The sequence below is a fragment of the Macaca thibetana genome, chromosome 3 (genome assembly GCF_024542745.1).
Source record: "Macaca thibetana thibetana isolate TM-01 chromosome 3, ASM2454274v1, whole genome shotgun sequence".
In the NCBI taxonomy this organism is placed as follows: Eukaryota; Metazoa; Chordata; class Mammalia; order Primates; family Cercopithecidae; genus Macaca; species Macaca thibetana.
The window spans coordinates 62,286,741-62,306,275 of NC_065580.1; the positions used below are offsets into that span (position 1 = coordinate 62,286,741).

Sequence of the window (19,535 nt, forward strand, 5' to 3'; positions counted from 1 at the left end):
ACTGTGGATGCTTAATGTTGCAGTACTGTTTGCCAGTGAAACATTCCATTCTTACAGCAAATCATTGGTCCATAAAGAGAGACTGTAGTGATTCTAATGTTTCTATAAAATATTTACTTATTGGTACTCTCATCAGAAAAAAAATTAACTTTATTTTATTTTATTTTATTTTATTTTATTTATTTATTTTTTTTGAGACGGAGTCTCGCTCTGTCGCCCAGGCTGGAGTGCAGTGGCCGCATCTCAGCTCACTGCAAGCTCCGCCTCCCGGGTCTACGCCATTCTCCTGCCTCAGCCTCCCGAGTAGCTGGGACTACAGGTGCCCGCCACCTCACCCGGCTAGTTTTTTGTATTTTTTAGTAGAGACGGGGTTTCACCGTATTAGCCAGGCTGGTCTCGATCTCCTGACCTTGTGATCCGCCCGTCTCGGCCTCCCAAAGTGCTGGGATTACAGGCTTGAGCCACCGCGCCCGGCCTTAACTTTATTTTAAATGCTGCAAAATGTAAATCTCTATTTTACATTTCTGGACATGGGGTATTAGAATTATGATGTTATATGATGTATTTTTTTTTTCTCTGTGAACATGTATTTATTTCTCTTGGGCAACTACCTAGGTATGGAAGCATCAGATCATTACCAATTTGAAGAATGATTAAATAATTACCTATCAAAAGCCATGGTAAACATGACAGTTTTAATAGTGACACAAAGCCTTCACTAAATTATGTTGAGGTAAATATATTTTATGTTTACAATCTTGAAATCCCTAAGCTCAAAATTACAGTAATCTCTATTATGTTTTGTTTCTTGTTCATTGATTATCACTTAGCCTAGAACACAACCTTGGAATATGAAATTAAAATAGTTCAGGGATGTGTGTGTGTGGAAATATATATACATTTTTGTCACTGGAAATATATATATATTTATTTTTTCCACTGGAAATACATATTTTCCACTGGAAATATATATAGAGAGAAAGATGGATAAATATAGATATATTTTCCACTGGAAATACATATAGATATATTTTCCACTGGAATTATATATTATACATAAAGTATATATTAATTATATATAAATATGTAAATATAAATATATTTTTTATGAAGAAGAAATATTCGTTCTTCATAAACCTAAACCATATGAAATAGCTCCCTTAAAATTAAATAACAAAGATTTTTTAAAAGTGCCTGAACATGGCCCTTATTTCATATAAACTGCAGAAACATTTAGTTCTTTAGAAGACAATACTATTCACTTTTGATTAAAAGATGGTAAATTAAATTAAATCAATGACAAGAAATATTTTATTCAGTCCTCTAGAATTTAAAGCCTATGGACTTATATTAAAATGAAAACATTTTTACTAAATGTCATTTTAAGAGGTTAACTTTTCCTTTCAGTTCTCAGTTCTACACATCCAGTGCCATGAGAATGGATGTATAAATGAATGGCCGATTAGATAATTTTCCAAATGGATAATCAATGAAATCCGAGCATGCTGGTCGGTGTGCAGTTGAGAGAGCATTTATAGGCTCGATTCCTGCCACAAGTGAACTGATTGAAATCACCAGTAGAGGTTTTTCTAAATACAATACCATTGTTGTTTTTATTGGAATGATTTCTATCATTTTAATATGTGTCACACTGAATACATTTATGCACATTTATTCATGTCAAAAGGAAAAATTAATGTTGTGATGTTGATTCCTTGAAAAAGTATTTTGAAACTCTTTACAATGAACATTAATTGGTACTTTAAACAATGGTTTCAGCTTACAGTTTAAGGAAGCTAATGACTAAAACATACTAGTAGCCCCTATCCCTGGAGACAGTTCTTTGATTAGGACTGAATTTTGTCAGAAAAAACAATCTAGTAGTTTATTCATGTAGTTAAAATGATTTATTAGAGAGCTAAAACAATATTTGTATTTTTTCTCACATTTATATTTAATCATTCGATTGGAAAGAAAGGAAGAGGGAATGGCAAGGATAATCATCTTTAGCTTCAAATCTATTTTTAATGAACTTTTACTCCCTCAAGAGAGTTATTTATCATTCTTCACAGGCTAAGCTCTTATTTGCCATTTTATAAAATTAGAAGTACTCCTTTTTTAGTCAAAAACATACTGAGACATCAGTTCTATAATCTGCATTAATGATTTCTTATATTGCTTTCAATCATTAAGGTTTTTTTTAATACTTTAATTTGAATTCTTTGTAACTTGTTCTTTAGGTGAAATTAAAACAGAAGAAAATCCCTTTGTTGTTTAAAGCTTCAGGCTAAAGAACTTCAGTTTATTTAGCCAGTTCATCTAAGACTCACCTTACCTTCTTTATGTAATTTTAAAATATACAATTAAGTTCTTACTGTCTATAGTCACCTACTATGTACCCATAACATTTTTAAAAAATAACTTAAAACATTTAGAAAAAGACTCACCTTACCATACCACACTTGTTCAAGTTCTCTCCTAATTAAAACTCTACATGTAATTCACAATACATAATAGTACCAGGAGAAAAAAAGCTGTTAATAGTGGGGTCTTGTTTAGTGCAAATAAAATTGGTGTTGAGTAGGTACAGGTGTGCAAAGGACATTGATCTGGGCTTCACATGCCTCATCTTTAAAATATGAAATAAAAGAAACATAATGCCTACAGAAAACAATTGATTTGGATCACAACCAAGCAACTGCATGTGAAAATATTTTATTAGTTACATGAGACTATAAAAGTAATGTTTTAATGTATATATGTATATGTGTATATGCCTATCAATAAGGTATAATATTAAATATGTTAAAGTGTCAAACAAGTATTAGAATTGTGATGTCACATATCTTATATTTCAAAATATACCCCACACTTTTCCAAATTTTTATATTATAATCCTTTTAGTTGCTTATTCATTTTTCCCAGTAAGACTTAATGTAGCATAATATAGAATCCTAAATAATTAGTAATGTGTAGAAATATAAACAGATATACAAAAGTGTGGCCAGGCACAGTGGCTCATGCCTGTAATCCCAACATTCTGGGAGGCCAAGGCTGAAGGATCACTTGAGGTCAGGTGTTCAAGACTAGCCTGGCCAACATGGTGAAACCCCATCTCTACTAAAAATACAAAAATTAACTGGGCATCACAGCGGGTGCTTGTATTCCCAGCTATTCGGGGGGCTGAGGCAAGAGAATCATTTGTACCCGGGAGGCGGAGGTTGCAATCAGCTGAGATCACATCATTGCTTGAGTCAATTATAAAGTACACAATGTTCGAAATAGAAAGGGTAGTGAACTGTTAAGAAACAAATATGCTGAAATACATAGGAAACTAATTACTGTTAAATAGTGCTCTGGTTTTAAACTGTTTCAGTAATACTCAATGCTCTATTAAGTTGGAACTCTCCCATGTTAAACTGGCATTTCATAATATTTAGTTTTACGCTTCTGACAGAAGTCTTTTAATGAACAATAAGAATATAATTTGTTTCTCAGAATCGTGTTAATTTGCCTATTTTGAAATTTGGATTCTGGAAAGGATAACACAAATGATTTGATTTTTTTCTGAAAATCTTTTCCTTCTAAGTTTTCTTTTGAAATTAATCCTTAGATATTTATTATAGTGAATAGCAATGTTAACTACTGAATAATAAATTGCTGAGATCAACTTAAAAGCTTTCTGGTTTTGACTCACTGACATTTGCATACCTGTGTACATTTGTTTTAATTGATTTTTTAAATAATATCTTTCCAATCACTAATGAGTATAAATTATTTTACTGCCATTTATTTTTAAAAGTACTTCAAAATAATACTTTGTATTTTAATTTTAAAACAGTTGGATGTTAAAATGCAATATTTTAATCAAGAAGAAATATCATGAGAAAAACATTAGTAATGAAGAAGGTAAGAGCTATAGAAAGATGAGGCTTCTATTATTTACAAAGCTAATCTTTAATATATGATTTTTTTCTGACATACATAAATACCACCATTATAAAACAGTTTTAAAGTTAGTTTTAATAGACTGCTTTCTTATATTGCTTGTCAAAGAGAATAATGAAAAATAACCTCTAATAAATATTATTATTATTCAAATCACATTTGGCCACCAGAGCCATTATTTCTTAAATCATTATACTCTGGAAGAATTGACAGAAATACAATCTCTCAATTTAGGTTATGGAAATTACTTTCAGAAATAGACATTAAAGGATTCCAAAAATTTTAAAAATAGCTATCAAAACAGCAATCAGTGAAGCAAAGCATATTCTTGTAAAAATCAGCTCATGAATGCCATCTGCTTTGCAATAGGATGCTGGCTTAAACACTAGAACAAAAAGATTTTAATAAGAAGTTTGCCTATTACTAAAAACTTTCTAAAATTATTAAACAAGTCTAAGGGGACGAAATAGCTTCAACGATTAATAGCCTATGTACTCTTAAGGCCACATAGAGGTGATAACATTTTAATTGTAGCTATTTTTTTAGCACAAAAAGTAGTGTGTCCTATCATTGCCAAAATGTGATATTTCTGAAATATACAAACTATTTTTTTGATAGAAAAATCACTAAGAAAAATGTTATACTTTAAGAGAGATAAATCTTGAAAATTTATTTCAAGATTAGGTAACTTCTAGCTCTAAAAAATTCTTTGAATTTACATTGCTATGCAATAGATAATGTCACTTTTCTCCCCGACTTTGTAGACAGCATGCTACAGTAACCTTCTGATTGAAGTTATTGATCATCTGGGTTAGGATGTGAATCAGTCTCATTGTGCAGAAGAAAGAGAAAGGGTGTAAGGAAGGCATTTTGGAGCTCTGGTTTATGGAATCCTCATAAACATGGTGCTAGAGATAATCCACAGATACATGCAAAAATACTAGATGGAAATAAATGGAGAAAGTATAGTGTGGTCTATGTACAAAATGGAAGAAAAACAAACAGGAAACAGAAGTAAAAATTGTAACACTGGGCCAGGTGCGGTGGCTCATGCCTGTAATGCCACCACTTTGAACAGAAATCTGTATGTAGAAGTGAGCATACATATATCTGGGGAGAGAGAGGCACAGACATGTGCCCTGGGTGGGGGTGAGGTTGGCACATCCAAAGAACAGCATGGCCTATGGTCGGAGCAGAGTGAGGAGGGGGAAAAGTTTGGAGAGTGATCAATAAGGTCATGAAACAAGCAGAGATCACATCACATGTGGCCTTGTTAAGAAATTTCTAATGTATTTTGAATTTGATGAGATCTTAATAGAGTTTAAACTGTGCTGCAAGTAACATAATCTGATGTACGTTTTAAAAAATCACTCTAGGTGCTGTTTAGAGAATTGATGGTAGTAAAGGCAAGTGTAGAAGGAGTCCAAGGGCTGTGCACATTCTAAATGAAAGATGATGGTGGCTCTGGTCTATGATCCTCATAGCCACAGGAAATAAATCCAAACTTTGTAAGGCAGCAGATTAGATCTCCAGTGACCTGGCCCTCACTCGACTTTCTGGTTGTATTTACAGTAAACCCTTTTCTCCTCCTCTTTGCTTTATGTCTGTTCATCAATCTGAAACTTTGTCCATTTATTCCCTCTAGTTACAATCACCTCCATTTTTCTCTTCATGGTCCAGCAGAGGTCTCAATCTTCATGACTCAGACCTCTTCTTTGCAACCTCTCCTGACACTTTCAAGAGGAGGACAGATTGATTCAGAATCTGATAGAGTATAAAACTTATCTTTTAACCTGTATTATATGTGTCACAGTGTTGTTTCAGTGCCTACTGAGTGGTATAAGTTTTTTCAATCTTACTGGTCTGTGAAAATTAACAACCTGTAAACTACTGAGCTAGCCTTCTTAAATTCACATTACTACGAATATCCCTAAGAAAATTATTTTTTTCAGTATAGTTAATACTTAGTAATTCACACTTATAATTAAGAAATTTATTTACTTTAAAATAGGCTCAAAGTATGTCTAGACATTTGCCTAGAAATTATAAAATTCACATCTTAGACTCATAGTCTCTAGAGTGTTAAAAACACTGCCTGTGTATAAAATGATCTACCTGTGCATGTAATAAGACAATACCTTTGAATTTGTACTATTCCATATTAAAGTATGGATTTAACTTGACCAACTGGAAAAAGAACCACTGAATTGTGCTTTGAGGCTCAGAACACCTAGGGTTTTTCAGATTCTGGGTATTATTTGCTAATTCTACTCAACTTCCTTTATGATTAGCTTATCAATATTGCTGACACAATCAGTAATACAACCTTTACAACCCATTGTATCAATTTCCAAATGGATACATTTCCAAATCCAAAGTGCATACTTTGTGAGGAAAAAAATATTGATAACTTGAGACTCTTTGTTAGCTGAGTTCATCTGAATTAAGGGTACAGGGATACATATTATGTAAATAGTAAATATTCCACCTGGAAAGCCTGTTCTTTCTAGTAATGGAAGTCTTCACTATTGCTTTGAAAATACTGCCAAAAATCATATTTCAAAGTTGTTCACATAACTCTTTAAGTGAATTTCTAGAACAAACTTATAAAAAAAACCCTATATATTATAAGTAACTTAAAAATCACTTTTCAACAATATTAATAGATTAAATTCTGGAAACAACACTACGCATGAAATAATTCTCTGTATACTGGATGAAATCTCAATATACCAGAGGTTTCCTGATTCTATAGTTATTACCTCTCCCCTTGACGTGAAAACAGCTTTACTTTTAGCTTATGTAAATATGTAATAATACAATTCTACTAGAAAACTAGAAAACAAACATAAATTTATAATTTACTATTATGACCATTGATGGCTATATACCTACAAGTAGACTTACAGTCATATATCATGACATATTTTTCAGCCCACAGCCAGTGTTTAACACATATGGGTCAGTGGAAATGTAACACTGTCTCAGAAAAACCTACTTAGAAGCTTCAGGGTTCAAAACCTAGAGCTCAGTAATCATGCATTAGGGGAACTTCTAATTTGAACAGATGTCTTGTTCTAAATTGAGCTATTACATCTGTCAATCACTTTCTGGATAGTTATGTATATTAGATTTTCTTAAGTAGGAAATATCTGGTTTATATCTGATTATCAACATTTCTTATTCTCTGTTATACAGATCTTCACAGATACATCTGTATATGTTCTTTTCCCCTTGAAGCATACCTATATATTTGAAAATAATTAATTTATATTATCCAAAGAAACATGAAAAATTATTTTCGCTTCTGTGAGCACTAGGACTAAGGTTTACCTGAGTTTAGATTAATAAAGTTGCCAGAAATAAAATAAGCATGGATGAACTATGATGATTATATTACACTTTTATCTGTCTGCCTCAGAAATGTTCTCTTTTGACCAGTAAGTATTCCAAGCCTTTTAATGAAAACATTCTGGCTGGAGGAAGAGGATACTGACAAGATGATCTCTCCCACTAAATATCCATGGTCTAAATTTATAGTCACCGTTTGCATTATCTGTTTAATGTTTCCTATAATGCCTGAAAATGAATATTATGTTTACTGAAATCACAGTTACGTTGACATTTGGGAGATTTTGATATAAGAATAAGACTTTCGATTTCATTGTCTTAAAATAATAAAATCATTTTCTTCACATAATGTTTTCTTTCTTTGGTATTTTTAAGGAATGTATGGTTTTCCACACACACACACGCACACACACACATACATAGTGTAAATTTCTAAGGCAATAATCTTCACTCTAATCTAGTATTAGGTTTCTAAGGTACCAGGAGCCTGATTGCCTCCTAAAAGTCTGAAAACACATGATTAACAACTCATCCATTGCCTTCCAACTGAAAAGAATCACTCTTACCGTATAGCCCTCGGTATACTGAAAAGGAGCCCTGGAACTTTCGTCTGCTGTTGGACTCAGAGGCTTGGGGTCAGACATAGAACGCTGCATCATCTTGGCTGCCTTAGGACTTGCTGGGGGAACTTTAGCCATATCTGGATGCAGTACTTTCTGTGGACTTATATCATCAGGGAGGGGTTTTTCATAAGGTACAAAGGCTGATTCTAAGGCTTTGCCTGGTGAAAGTGGTGAGATGGGTGAATAAAGGACTTTGGGGGATTTGGGTGGGGAAGGAGCCAGCTGTACTGTGGAATCTGCCCGGAGGTGAGATGAATAACCAATCTCTAAAGGTGTTGGGCGTTTCTTGTCTTTGGGTGGAGATGTGGCACTCAGGTATTGAGGACTTTGTGTGTCTGAATCTGCTTCTGTTTGACATCCTAAACTGCCCCCTTTGTAAGTCTTTTCAGGTGCTGAAATGTGTTTAATTATTTCTACCTTGGCATCCACTCGTGCCCGTATGGAGGGTGTTCTTATGGTTCCAACTGGTTCAGTTTGCACAGATATCTCTGCTACCGTTTGAACTGCTATGCTGGAGACTTTGGAAAGGGGTTTGGTCTTGTCAGCCTCTGCCATGCTGTCACCATATTTCCCTACACGAGCTTTCCTCCTTGATCTAGTAGGCACATCCCACTCATCCTGATCTTCATCATCAGTTTGGACGCTTGTATCCACACTCTTTTTAGTTCTCCTTCTCCTACTCACATAGCTCCGATCTGTGGCATCTTCGTCATCCGTTTGTACACCACTGTCCACTATCTTTTTAAAACTTCGGGGATCATCTGCCATATTTTCTCCCATTTCATCATACTGTCCTCGGACTTTAGCTCCAGAACTTCTCTTTTTGGGCTGTTTTTCCTCTTTTACAACAACATCTGTTAGAGGTATTTCTGAAACAGTGCTCAGGATACCAGGTGGGGCAATGTACTGAGTAACACCATCAGACTGAACGGTGTACCATCCTTGGCTTTGTGGTATTTCAATTGCCACAACAGCTGAAGCTGTAGTGGTTGCATCTTCAGTTGCCCAAAACTGACTGCCTTCTGGGGCAGCATACTGACCTTCCAAAATTGCCTGCTCTGTAGTGGTTTGTGGAGAAGCAGTTCCAGAAGGGTCATAGTTATACTGGTAGATCTGCCGAATCTTTTGCTCCTCCAGCTGCTGGTGAAGCTGTTGTTGCAGCTGTTGGATCTGCTCAAGCTGTAACTGTTGCTGAGCTAACGTCTCCTGCCTCATCATGAACTGGGCTTGCCGCTCTTCTTCTTGCTGATAGAGAAGGTGTTGCTTCATAGATTGCAGCTCCTCCAACTTTTTCTGAACCATGATCTTTTCTTGTTCTCGGAATCTTTGAATTTCCTGACGTTCCCACTCCAATTCCTCAGCAAAGCGCTGTTGCTTAATTTTCTCCAGCTCCAGGAGCTCACGCTCCAAGTCTAGCTGCTGCTGTTGTTTATCTTCTTCAGGGACAATCAAAAGAGCACTTTCATCTCCCACCACTTCAGGAAACACTTCAGATGCTGTGGTTAAAGTGGGAACAGAGTCTATTGTCTCAGCAGTAAGAGACTCCATAGTAATAGTTTGCAAGCTGGCACTGATATCAATACCAGTTACTGCAATGTCCGTTTCAGATGCACCTGTTGTTATAAAATACGATCTAGGCATTGGCTGGCTATGGTGCAGGGCAGGTAATGAAGTCACTGCATCAGTTGTATGAATACCAGACAAATCCCTCACTGTGGTGCTGAAAATGGAGCCGGGTTGTGTGGTGATAGCAAAGGTAGAGGGTGTCGGAGTTGCTACTGAAGAATAGACAACACCATTAGATGACCTCAAAACACTCCCCACACAATACTGGGGTCCTGGCGGTGGTGTCATTCTTGCTGTGGAATACTGTGGGGTACTAATCCCAACTCCTGAAATGACTTGTCGTGTTTCTGGATATGGACCTGTAGTCTTGCTTGAATAATCCATTACCTCACCTGAAATACAGGGCAGAGTTATAGTCCAGTTCCCAGAATGAATGCTGCTTTTTGAGTTTGAAAACCCTCTCATCTTGATGAACATAATGAATGAGACTGCATGCAAATCCACAGGTTAACCTAATTAGATGCGGAATGAAAGCAATGTTGAACATGCAGGCACATGCAGGTGATTTTGAGCAGAACAAATTTTTTTTTAACATGAAGGAACAAAAGCGCACATGTACTCCAAAATATGCTGCTAAAACATCCAAAGAAAGAGAAAAAGTAACAAAACTGGAAAAGGAACCACATTTTCATCCTGAAATGAGATGAGGAACACCATAATTATATTTCAAGGAAAGGTCTGCTGCCACATCATACTGACCTGTAGTAACTCTCCCTGAAGTCAGATCTACTGCTGTGTCAGTTCCTTCAGAATAATCAAAAGCATTCTTACTTTTATAGAAAAAATGTCCAGCTTCTGCTAAATTTGTGTCAGACATGGAAGGCTTCATTCCCCCAATCCCTCTATAACCATATGGCCCTGATCGATCATACTGATAGTGGTCATCCCTATAACCAAAACGATCCTCAGGAAGAGTAGTTGCAGGCTGCTGTGCTGTGCAGCTCCTTCCAAATGGTAATTTATAAACCACATCACAGCACACAGCTCTTCTCCCTGCTGTTAAGTCAACGGGTTTTTCATCATCTTCTATTATTTTGGTCATCACACTTGAAGTAGACTCATCCATTGTTACGACTGTTCTATGAGACTTGGTTGTACTGAGATCCACTACTTCCCCATCAGTGATCCCCTGGGATATGGTGCTATCAGTCCATCCATTTGTGACACCAACAGGAGGCGCAGTGACAGGTTTTGTAACAGCCAATGTCATTGCATGTGCTGGAGTACCTAGAGATAAGTTTATCGGCGCTTCTTCCCTAGCTATAGGAAAGACCTGGTCACTTGGTATCCTGTATGGGGGCTCAGCATGCTTTGATGTTGTAAGCTGGAGTGGTGTTGTCATTGCACGTTCTACACCCACTAGGCTTTCTGTGCCTGTAGTGTAACTTGCACTAGCTGTGCATGTGACAAAGGTCACTGTCTCAGTGGGCAGAGATACAGGAGTCACTATTGATGATGTTACACTAAGATTTATAATAGAGGGTTGGACAGCACTAATTTGTTTCCCATAAACTTCATTTGTTGTGATCTGCCTTTTCACATCCATTGTAGAAGCAGAAAGATCAATACATTTATCAGTTGTTTCAACTTCTACCTTTGGTACTGTACGCAAATCAATTACATCACCAACAAGTTGCAATTTTCCATCTTCTTTATACTGAGGCTTCTCTAAATGTAGGTTATCTAGAGCAAGAGGCTCTGGAGGAATTGTTATGGAAATGCTGCTGAGACCAACACTAGGAGCTGTACTTCCGGTTGCTGAAACCTCAGTCTTGGAAACTTCAGTAGTGACAAACTGTGTAACTGACATGGCAGTTGCTTGAAATGAAGAGGGTGCTGTCACAGGGGTAGGAGAAAATGTCTGTAAAGCTCCAGAGATATAGAAGGTCTGTTCTGATGAACTTGGAACTTCTACAGCTGTCATAGGAGGAATTACAGAAAACACAGGTTCAACAGAAACCAGATCTTTGGAGGGTGATCCCAAGGGCCAACTGGTAATTGCTTGACTAGTAGAAGCATCTGTCGGAGTCCCAGGTTCAGATGGCAATGTAATAACTACATAAGTTTCCGTGAGGGATTTGGAAAATCTTGGTGAGGACTTGTTGGAGTGTGGGGAAAGTGGGGAGGTAGGGGAAGGCAATTTATAATCTGCTGAAGTCACTAAATTTAAGGTCATACTTGAAGTTAAAGATAGGCCTGTTGGTTTGGGGTGTATATCTGTTGGTTTTTGTGTAGTTGCTGGAATCTGAGGAATCACTGGTTTGGGGGCGATTGGAGGTTTGCTTGGCTCAGGCCTGTGGGTAAATACAAGTCCAGATGGAATTGAAGATGGCTTAGGAGGAACAGGAGGAGGTGCGGTGGTACATATTCTTGTAACAGGTAATCCACTACTTTTCAGAACAGCTGTGGTCTCTACAGTAGTAACAGCATCAAACAGAGGTGTAGCTGTAGTCACTGGAGCTGTAACTGTTAACTTTTTTTTAGGAAGAATAGTTGGTTTAGGTGAAGTTGGTGGAGGAAGTGGTGGGGGAGGAGGTGGCGGTGGTGGAGGAGGAGGAGGAGGGGGAGGGGGAGGAGGGGGAGGAGGTTGAGCTGATATGTCCAAAGAAGAACTTCTAAAGAATGGGCGAGGTTTAGTTGGAAGAGAGGAAACAGAAGGACTGCCAGATGGTAACTGAGACACAGGTTTTTCCTGACCAAAGGTCTCTCCAGATGTAAAGTACGTAGTTGAAAGCTGCTCTTTCATTGGAAGGATTATTACAGAAGAAGGTGGGTGATCAAACACAGTTTCAGAGAAGCTACTTTTTGTTAGTTTGGCCTCCAACTCCTTTTTATCTCTGTAAGCTTCCAAAACTTCCAGAATGATTCCATTCCCAGTTTCCTTCTTGGCGCTCTTCACTGGGTCCTTTTCAGCTATAGATAAGTCAGTAGAAATAGTGTCAGCAACTGGCCCTTCAGGTTTAGGTGCTACAGATTCTATGATAGAAGATGCCATATCGGATAAGGAAATAATATGATCAGCACTAGCTCTACCATCTGATATGGTAGTCCGATCTAAAGATACACTTATTTCTTCCGGGTAGTCTATAATGCTGCCTGGAAAATAAGTTGATGAAGAAATTTCCTCAGAATCCTCAAATTTAGTTATCATGTCCACTGGTTCTGTATAAACTGTGGTTATGCTATCCAGGGTAGTAATGGGTGAAGAGCTATCTGTGGTACAGACCGAGGAAACAGATGATGTGAGAGAAGGTGTGTCAGAGGGTGGGACAGATGTAGCACTTTCTGAAGGCTCCGAGTAGGTCAAAATCAGCGATTCATGGGCAATTATCTCTTGAATTTCTCTTGTATAATCGGTTACATATTCATCCTCAATTTCTTCTGTTGAAAAATGTTGGGTTATTTTAACATCTGGGATAGACAGTGTTGCACTGCTGGTCGAATCTGTAAGAGATGCTCCTGAGAGAACACTTGATGTCAAAGATGCATCAGGCATTCTGTCAAAGTCCATGGTGGACTCTGTCATATCCTCACCGATGGGGGCCTGGGTTGGGCTAGATCCAGGTGTTAACTGCATCTGTTGCCTCTTCATAAGTTCCTCATAGGCAGCATCAGCATCTAGTAGTTTCTTTTCTTCTCCTGTAGAAGTTACCATAGTACCCAGGTCCACTATCTCATGGCTTTCTGGGATGATAAAAGAGCTTGAAACAATATCTTCCTGAGGCACAACAGAATGTAAGCTTTCTAACTCATAAAACTCTTTCTGGAGGTCTGTAATTTTCTGCATAGGATCTTCATAAATTTGTTCTGAAAGTCTTATCTTTTGCTCTCTTCCTCTCTGCTGCATAAATCCATTTTCTTCTTCTTGCCTTATTAGCAGGCTGCCATCTACAGATCCATTGTACGTGTCTTCTACTAAAGATTCATAAATATAATCCTCTATTAGCATTCCACCATACAAAGGCTCTTTTTCAAACACTTCATCTCGTTCATTTGCAGCTGGAAAAGCTTTGTATTTGTGTGTTTTATGCATCATTTCTTCATACATCTCCTCAGCACTTTTTAACGCCTTTTGGCTACCTTCTTTCTGCATAATAGATTGCTCATCTGTTGGTGAGTATAATGACACAGCTGTGGGCAATTTATAAACTTTTTGTACTTCTATTATTTTTTCCGGGCTTATTTCAAAACCTTCTGGGTCTGATTCTATGCTAGGTGAATATTCAGAACAAGAAGATCTATGGAGCTCCTCCATTTCTGCAGCCTGACGTAACTCCTCTGTTGGAGATGCATCTTCAATGGGAGAGAGATTACTAGGTGGTGTCTTTGGCCTTTCCCTTCTTCTCTGAGCTCGAAGTTCATCTTTGTCTTTCTTTGATTTTTTACTAGAACTCTTTCTTTGTTGCTGTTCTATTTCCCTCTGCTTTTCTTGCTCCTTTAATAATTCTTCTTCTTCTCTCAATTCTTCTTCCTCTGAAGAATCTTCAATAGTAGGCAAAAGAGGGCCATGTGATCTGTGCCGAGCTTTGCGTTGCTGTTTGCTCTCTCCTTTTTTGTGACTCGGGCTACTGTCACTGTCCTCATCAAGTGATGATACTGATGTAGGGGATGTACCAGGAGTGAAGCTGGAAGCATGCAGACTCGAAGACCCCTCTCCCCTTGACCTATCTTCAGGTGAGTCTGTCAGGCTTTCCATTTCTAATTCTGGCTCTTCCTCAAAATACAAACTTGTTTTTTTCTGTGATGACTCTGCAGAATATTTATCTGTTATTGTACTGTTGAGCTCAATTGTTTTAAATCGGCGTAGCCCTCCTCCTCCAGCAACTACAAGTTCTTCACTTTCCTGACTTTTAGTTTCTCTGTATTTAAGTTCAGGACTTTCATCAAATGCTTCATCGTCTTCATCATGCCATGAGTGACGTCTTCCTACATCATCATCAATGCTTGTGCTACTTTTTCGAGTCAGTCGTCTGTGTTTCCCTGCTGTTATTTTGCCTTTTCCCTTGGTTTCTTCCTTCTTCTGGCTCTCAGTACTACTACTAATCTCTTTGAGCTGGTTCCTGATGAACTCATCATCTTCAGAACCTGAAGCATCTTCATCAGCACTCATTTCTATGATTTGTTTTCGAATGAAGTCCTCCTCTTCCCCTGATCCTTGGCTGTCTTCCTGTTTATACTCATCACTGCTTGATGAGCCAACACTAGTTCTTCGTTTTCTTTGTGGAACAGGTGAGTTTTCACTTTCACTACTCTCTTCAACTGAATCATAATGCTCTCTTCTAGTAGTTATGTCATCAACAAACTCAGACTTTTCTTTATGGTCCTTGCTGGAAGGAATATCTTGCTGGGTATCTTTTTTAAAAGTGTCTTTCCTTTCTTCTTGACTTTCTTTGATCCCCTCTTCTGAAATAGTAATTTCCAAGGTTTCAGACACACTCTGAGTTTTCTGTTGGTCTTTAGGCTGCTCAGGAGAAACTTCATGGGGTTGTGTTTTCTTTTCTGACTTTTCATCAACAAGTGTACTTGCTTGAGCTTCCAAAATAGATAGGACTGTACTTTCTAATTTAGCCAAATCTGAGGGGCTGGAAGGGCTGCTTTCTTGTGAAAAAGAGTCCTTTTTGAGTCCCTTGAGAATATCCTTTTCATCAGTTGGAATAAGACTTGGAATTTCACCAAGTGAGCTTGATATTCCATCAGAAGAATATCCCGTGTCGCTCAGACCTTGGGGGCTTTTAGGCTGCTGAGAACTTGAGGTGTCTGATTTGTCATCTTCCTTTTCCTAAGCAGGGAGATAAAGATACAGGAAAACTTAACATGGTTAAACTAAAAACATGGCCTCTCCATTACTATCAAATAACTATTAGGAACTGAAAAATAATTTTGGAAAATTTTTTCAACCATATGTTAGTATTTTTTAAAAGTTTGAGAAAAATATTGTTGATATGTGTTGATAAGGTTAGTTTCCATTTAAACTAAATTTCACTAAATGTCAATTCTCAATGACATTTGATCTTCTTTCATAAATACCCTTTCACATTTCAATGTCATTTTCCATCAAAAATATGATTATTTTTCTCAATAAATTTGCTTTAAGATAAAGTTTATAAATTGTGATGAAGATGTTTAAAGATAAATTTTCTATTAACATAATTTACTTTTGGATTATAAGGTCAGGAAAAGTTCAAGAAAGTATCAGACAATGGGCTTTGTGCCTGGCTGCAAGTTGTAAGGGATGTTGGAGAATTCACTAAACAAAAAAAAGCAAGTAACATGCCATAATAACATATGTGCCATGTACCACAAATACATGGTTATCGTTCTTGTCAAATGAATCAAACAAGGCATTGCTTTTAAAAGACATTTTGAAAGTTATGAACCACTATATATACTTGATATTATTAATATCATTACTCTATATCACTTGGAATGAATGTTTATAAATTTTGTACTTTGAAAAAGTTATGCAATAATTGGTCTGACTTATCAGTTCAGCTAAAGAGAAATATCCAGCTGTAATTTTTTGTAGAGTTGTTAATCACATGTATCTTCAGCATCCCATCTCAAAAGTGTTTCACTAATGTCACTTACAAATACCTTTTGATTTTGAAATCTTGTTTTATCTTGAAAAGCAGCTTCCTTAAAAAATAAATAGCTTTTGTGAGCAGGAGCATGGGCTTTCCAGAGATCTGGGATCCTTAGCGACACACCACAACCCTGAACTTGTTGCCTTTCTTGGGCTATGATGATGCCATGACAACAATTTAGGTTCAAGAATCAGAGAGGCCTTAAATAAAAATTAAACATAGAGACTTGTTGCATGAAGACTTTTTTGCTAAGTAAAAATATATATGAGTAAAATAAAACTGATTCAGTTAGTTGTCCTGTTTAAAGGAGGACACAATAGTCTTACAGCCTACAGAAAGGAGGGGTTAGGGGAACAGCTGCCTAAGAGCATGCTACAGCTCACTCTAGCCTATGAGGCCACCTTAATTCCACTACATCTATATCTTGAACTGTTTCAATATTATCAGTGTGTGAGTTGGCATAAGCTCTTCTGATCTAACTATGGCCCAAATAAACAGATATAAGTTTGCACAACAAACATACTCCTTCCTTCCTTCCTTCCTTCCTTCCTTCCTTCCTTCCTTCCTTCCTTCCTTCCTTCCTTCCTTCCTTCTTCCTTCCTTCCTCCCTTCCTTCCTTCCTTCCTTCCTTCCCTCCCCCCTCCCTCCCTTCCTCCCTCCCCCATCCTTCCCTCCCTCCTTCCTTTTTTTCTTCTCCTTTTTCTAGTTAGAGTTATCAAATATAAATATTGTTGGCTGGATGCTCATTTTACATTCATTTTCATCCAAATATATACCTTTGTTATGCATGGTCAATGATCTATCCTGAGCATATTATAGGGTAAAATGCTTTTTCTGAATTTACAATGTTACTCAATTAAAAAAGACAGTGTGATATATTCTTAACAACTGTAGTGCAAAAAGTAATGCCTACTCTTCAGTGTGCACCTAGAATTAACTACACTGTACCAATTTGAATGTCTTTCCAATAAATAATTTCTTATCTGCAGTTGTGAGACTATAGTAGGAGGGTTGATGAGCACTTAACTCATTTCAGTTCCTTTCTTATATTGAAGTGGCAAGCAACAGTGAAGCTGCCTATGGTGGTGATACTGCAATGATTTTTTTTTCCCCTAAATGACTTTTGCATAGTATAAGGTGGCAAGTCTGCAAAGTGTTTACTCTCTAGGCTTTTTCCCTTTTCCTTCCAATAACCCCCTGCCATTTATTGAGCTGCAGACCGGTCAGTGAGGGGCACTGATGAACGGAGCCCCATTTGGATCTCTTCTGATGGTGGTGTATCTTGAGGCCTTCACTAGTAGTGGAGAATGTGCCAAGACACACCTGCACTGCCAAATTTGGTTTTGCTCTTTTCACAAAAGCCTTCCATATTGAAGGCAAACAGAATTGTTTTGAATATTGTTAACGAACTGAATTCTAGATGACATATAAAACTGTGCAAAGAAAGGACGCAGTGTTAAGTTTTTATTTAACTTTCCCAAAGCCATTTATTTTGATGGGCTAAAATTAAACAATGAATGCAAATCTTATAATTTACATAAAGTCTACATGAATGCAGATTACTGATCTGAGTGTTTGAAATGCTCCAAACAAAATGAAGCCAATAAAATTCACTAGACCTGGAGTGAAAGATCGGACGCTCACACCTAAGCACTATAATATGGGAGTCCTTCTCACTACAGAAAACATGATTAGTTTTCATCCTTTCTGATTAGGCAGTCACTTATTGGCTATATGTAACTTGAATACTAACCCTCAGATCATTTTAACCAGAAATAAAAGTACCTGCTAAAGAGTGTTCCAAGTTTGGTTTCTATGGGGAGAGTATTTTAGTGTACTATATCAAATAAATATTTAAACAGTATTCTGTTTATGTAAGTAAAAAGATAAAATTCTACAGCAAACATGAATTTTAAAATGTTAAACTAAAAATTTAAAGATGTGTATGTAATTTTCAAATTGTTATACCTCAGGATTAATTTTAATGCTATTCAACAAACATTTTGAAAGACAGAAATGAATGAAGTGACAAAATGATGTTGCAACAACGAAATGTAAACAACGTACTATAATAATATGAACAATACAAACGACAGCTAAATTAATGAATAAATAATACATATATATAAATAGAGTAAATATTATACCAAGTGTTTGGTATAGCAGTGAGGGTTGCCAAGAGAGATGGATGATTATAATAATGGAAAGCCAGTATCCTAAAAGTGTCATAGGAAAAAACATCTTGTGCAGTGGATGAGAGCACAGTCTTTGTAATCAGAGCTGGACTATAATTCTAGTACTTCTGCCTTCCAGCTATGTGATCTTGGGCACAGAAATTCAGTTTCCCCATCTTTACTAAAGCTATCATAATATTAAGTTTATCAATCATTGTATAAGGAAGTACTTAACACAGCAGCCTGAATAGTAAGAGGTAAATTAAGAGTATTGTTTTGATTGTAAATAAAAACTAATTAAGAAATTAATCATTGCAGAAAATTCTGCATCAGGAAAACTGACTACCACTAGGGAATAGAAGGGCAGACTCATGGATGACATGCTAGCAGAGTGGTGTGGAGGTTCAGGTGGGATTTTTTCTGCCAGATGATGTGAAGCTGCGGCATCAGTGCACATACAAAAACTGAGAACAGGTTCACAAAGGAGAAAGCACAAGCTATGTCCAGGAAACACACAAGGCATATTTGGCTGTTATTCTTTAATGTCTCCCCATAGGGAACGTTAGCAGTTGCTTGAAAGTTGTGTTGGAGCCAGATTCCAGAAGGCTGACAAAGCCAACTAAGTCATTTAGACAGGAGTCTCCGCTGTGGGGTGCATATACCGTGGTAGCTATGCAAAGTGCTTCAGTGGAATACAATGAGACGACACTAGGATTTTAGTTGCATTTTTAAATCCAAAATAGAGGATAAATTAAATTGCACTAATATTTAATCAATAGATGGGCAATACTATTATCTCACATGTCATGTCAGTTGGTCACATGGTCTGTGAGGACTCCTGGGAGAAGGCTGGAAGTTATAATGAGGCAACCAACTATAAAGAGAAGTTATAGTGAGGCAACTACTTCACTTGCTCACCTTTATGTTGAAGCTTATTGTTCAGTTATGCAGGTTTATGGTTTGTAGTGACAATAAATCACCTAGCTTTAACTAAAACAATTTTCCTATAATAGCTAAGTAGTAGAAAAAAATGTCTGCAAAAAAAATCATTTGTTAAAAATCAAACTAGTAATGTAAGATATACACACATGCACTCATAAGAAAGCTAACAGTTTTCATATTGCTACAAGCTTTTCATCAGTTTTCATAACAAGGTGAGAACAGTGATCACCAAATTAAATCAGATCTGACTTGAAGTTAGGAAAAAATGCTTGACATTATTAGGAAAG

At 36.9% G+C, this 19,535-nt stretch overlaps 1 protein-coding gene across 8 annotated transcripts in view; it reads right to left on the reverse strand.

Annotated features, from left to right (window-relative positions):
* PCLO (piccolo presynaptic cytomatrix protein) overlaps nucleotides 1-19,535 on the reverse strand; it is a 396,658-nt gene that overhangs the window by 185,024 nt on the left and 192,099 nt on the right. For 6 of the 8 annotated variants that reach the window (XM_050782795.1, XM_050782794.1, XM_050782793.1 and 3 more), the window contains exons 5-6: nucleotides 10,248-15,327; nucleotides 7,866-9,880 (exon numbers count right to left, since the gene is read on the reverse strand). In XM_050782795.1, the coding sequence (XP_050638752.1) occupies nucleotides 7,866-9,880; nucleotides 10,248-15,327 (7,095 nt within the window). The remainder of the gene's footprint in view (nucleotides 1-7,865; nucleotides 9,881-10,247; nucleotides 15,328-19,535) is intronic. The other 2 variants (XM_050782798.1, XM_050782796.1) reach the window with 2 other exon arrangements.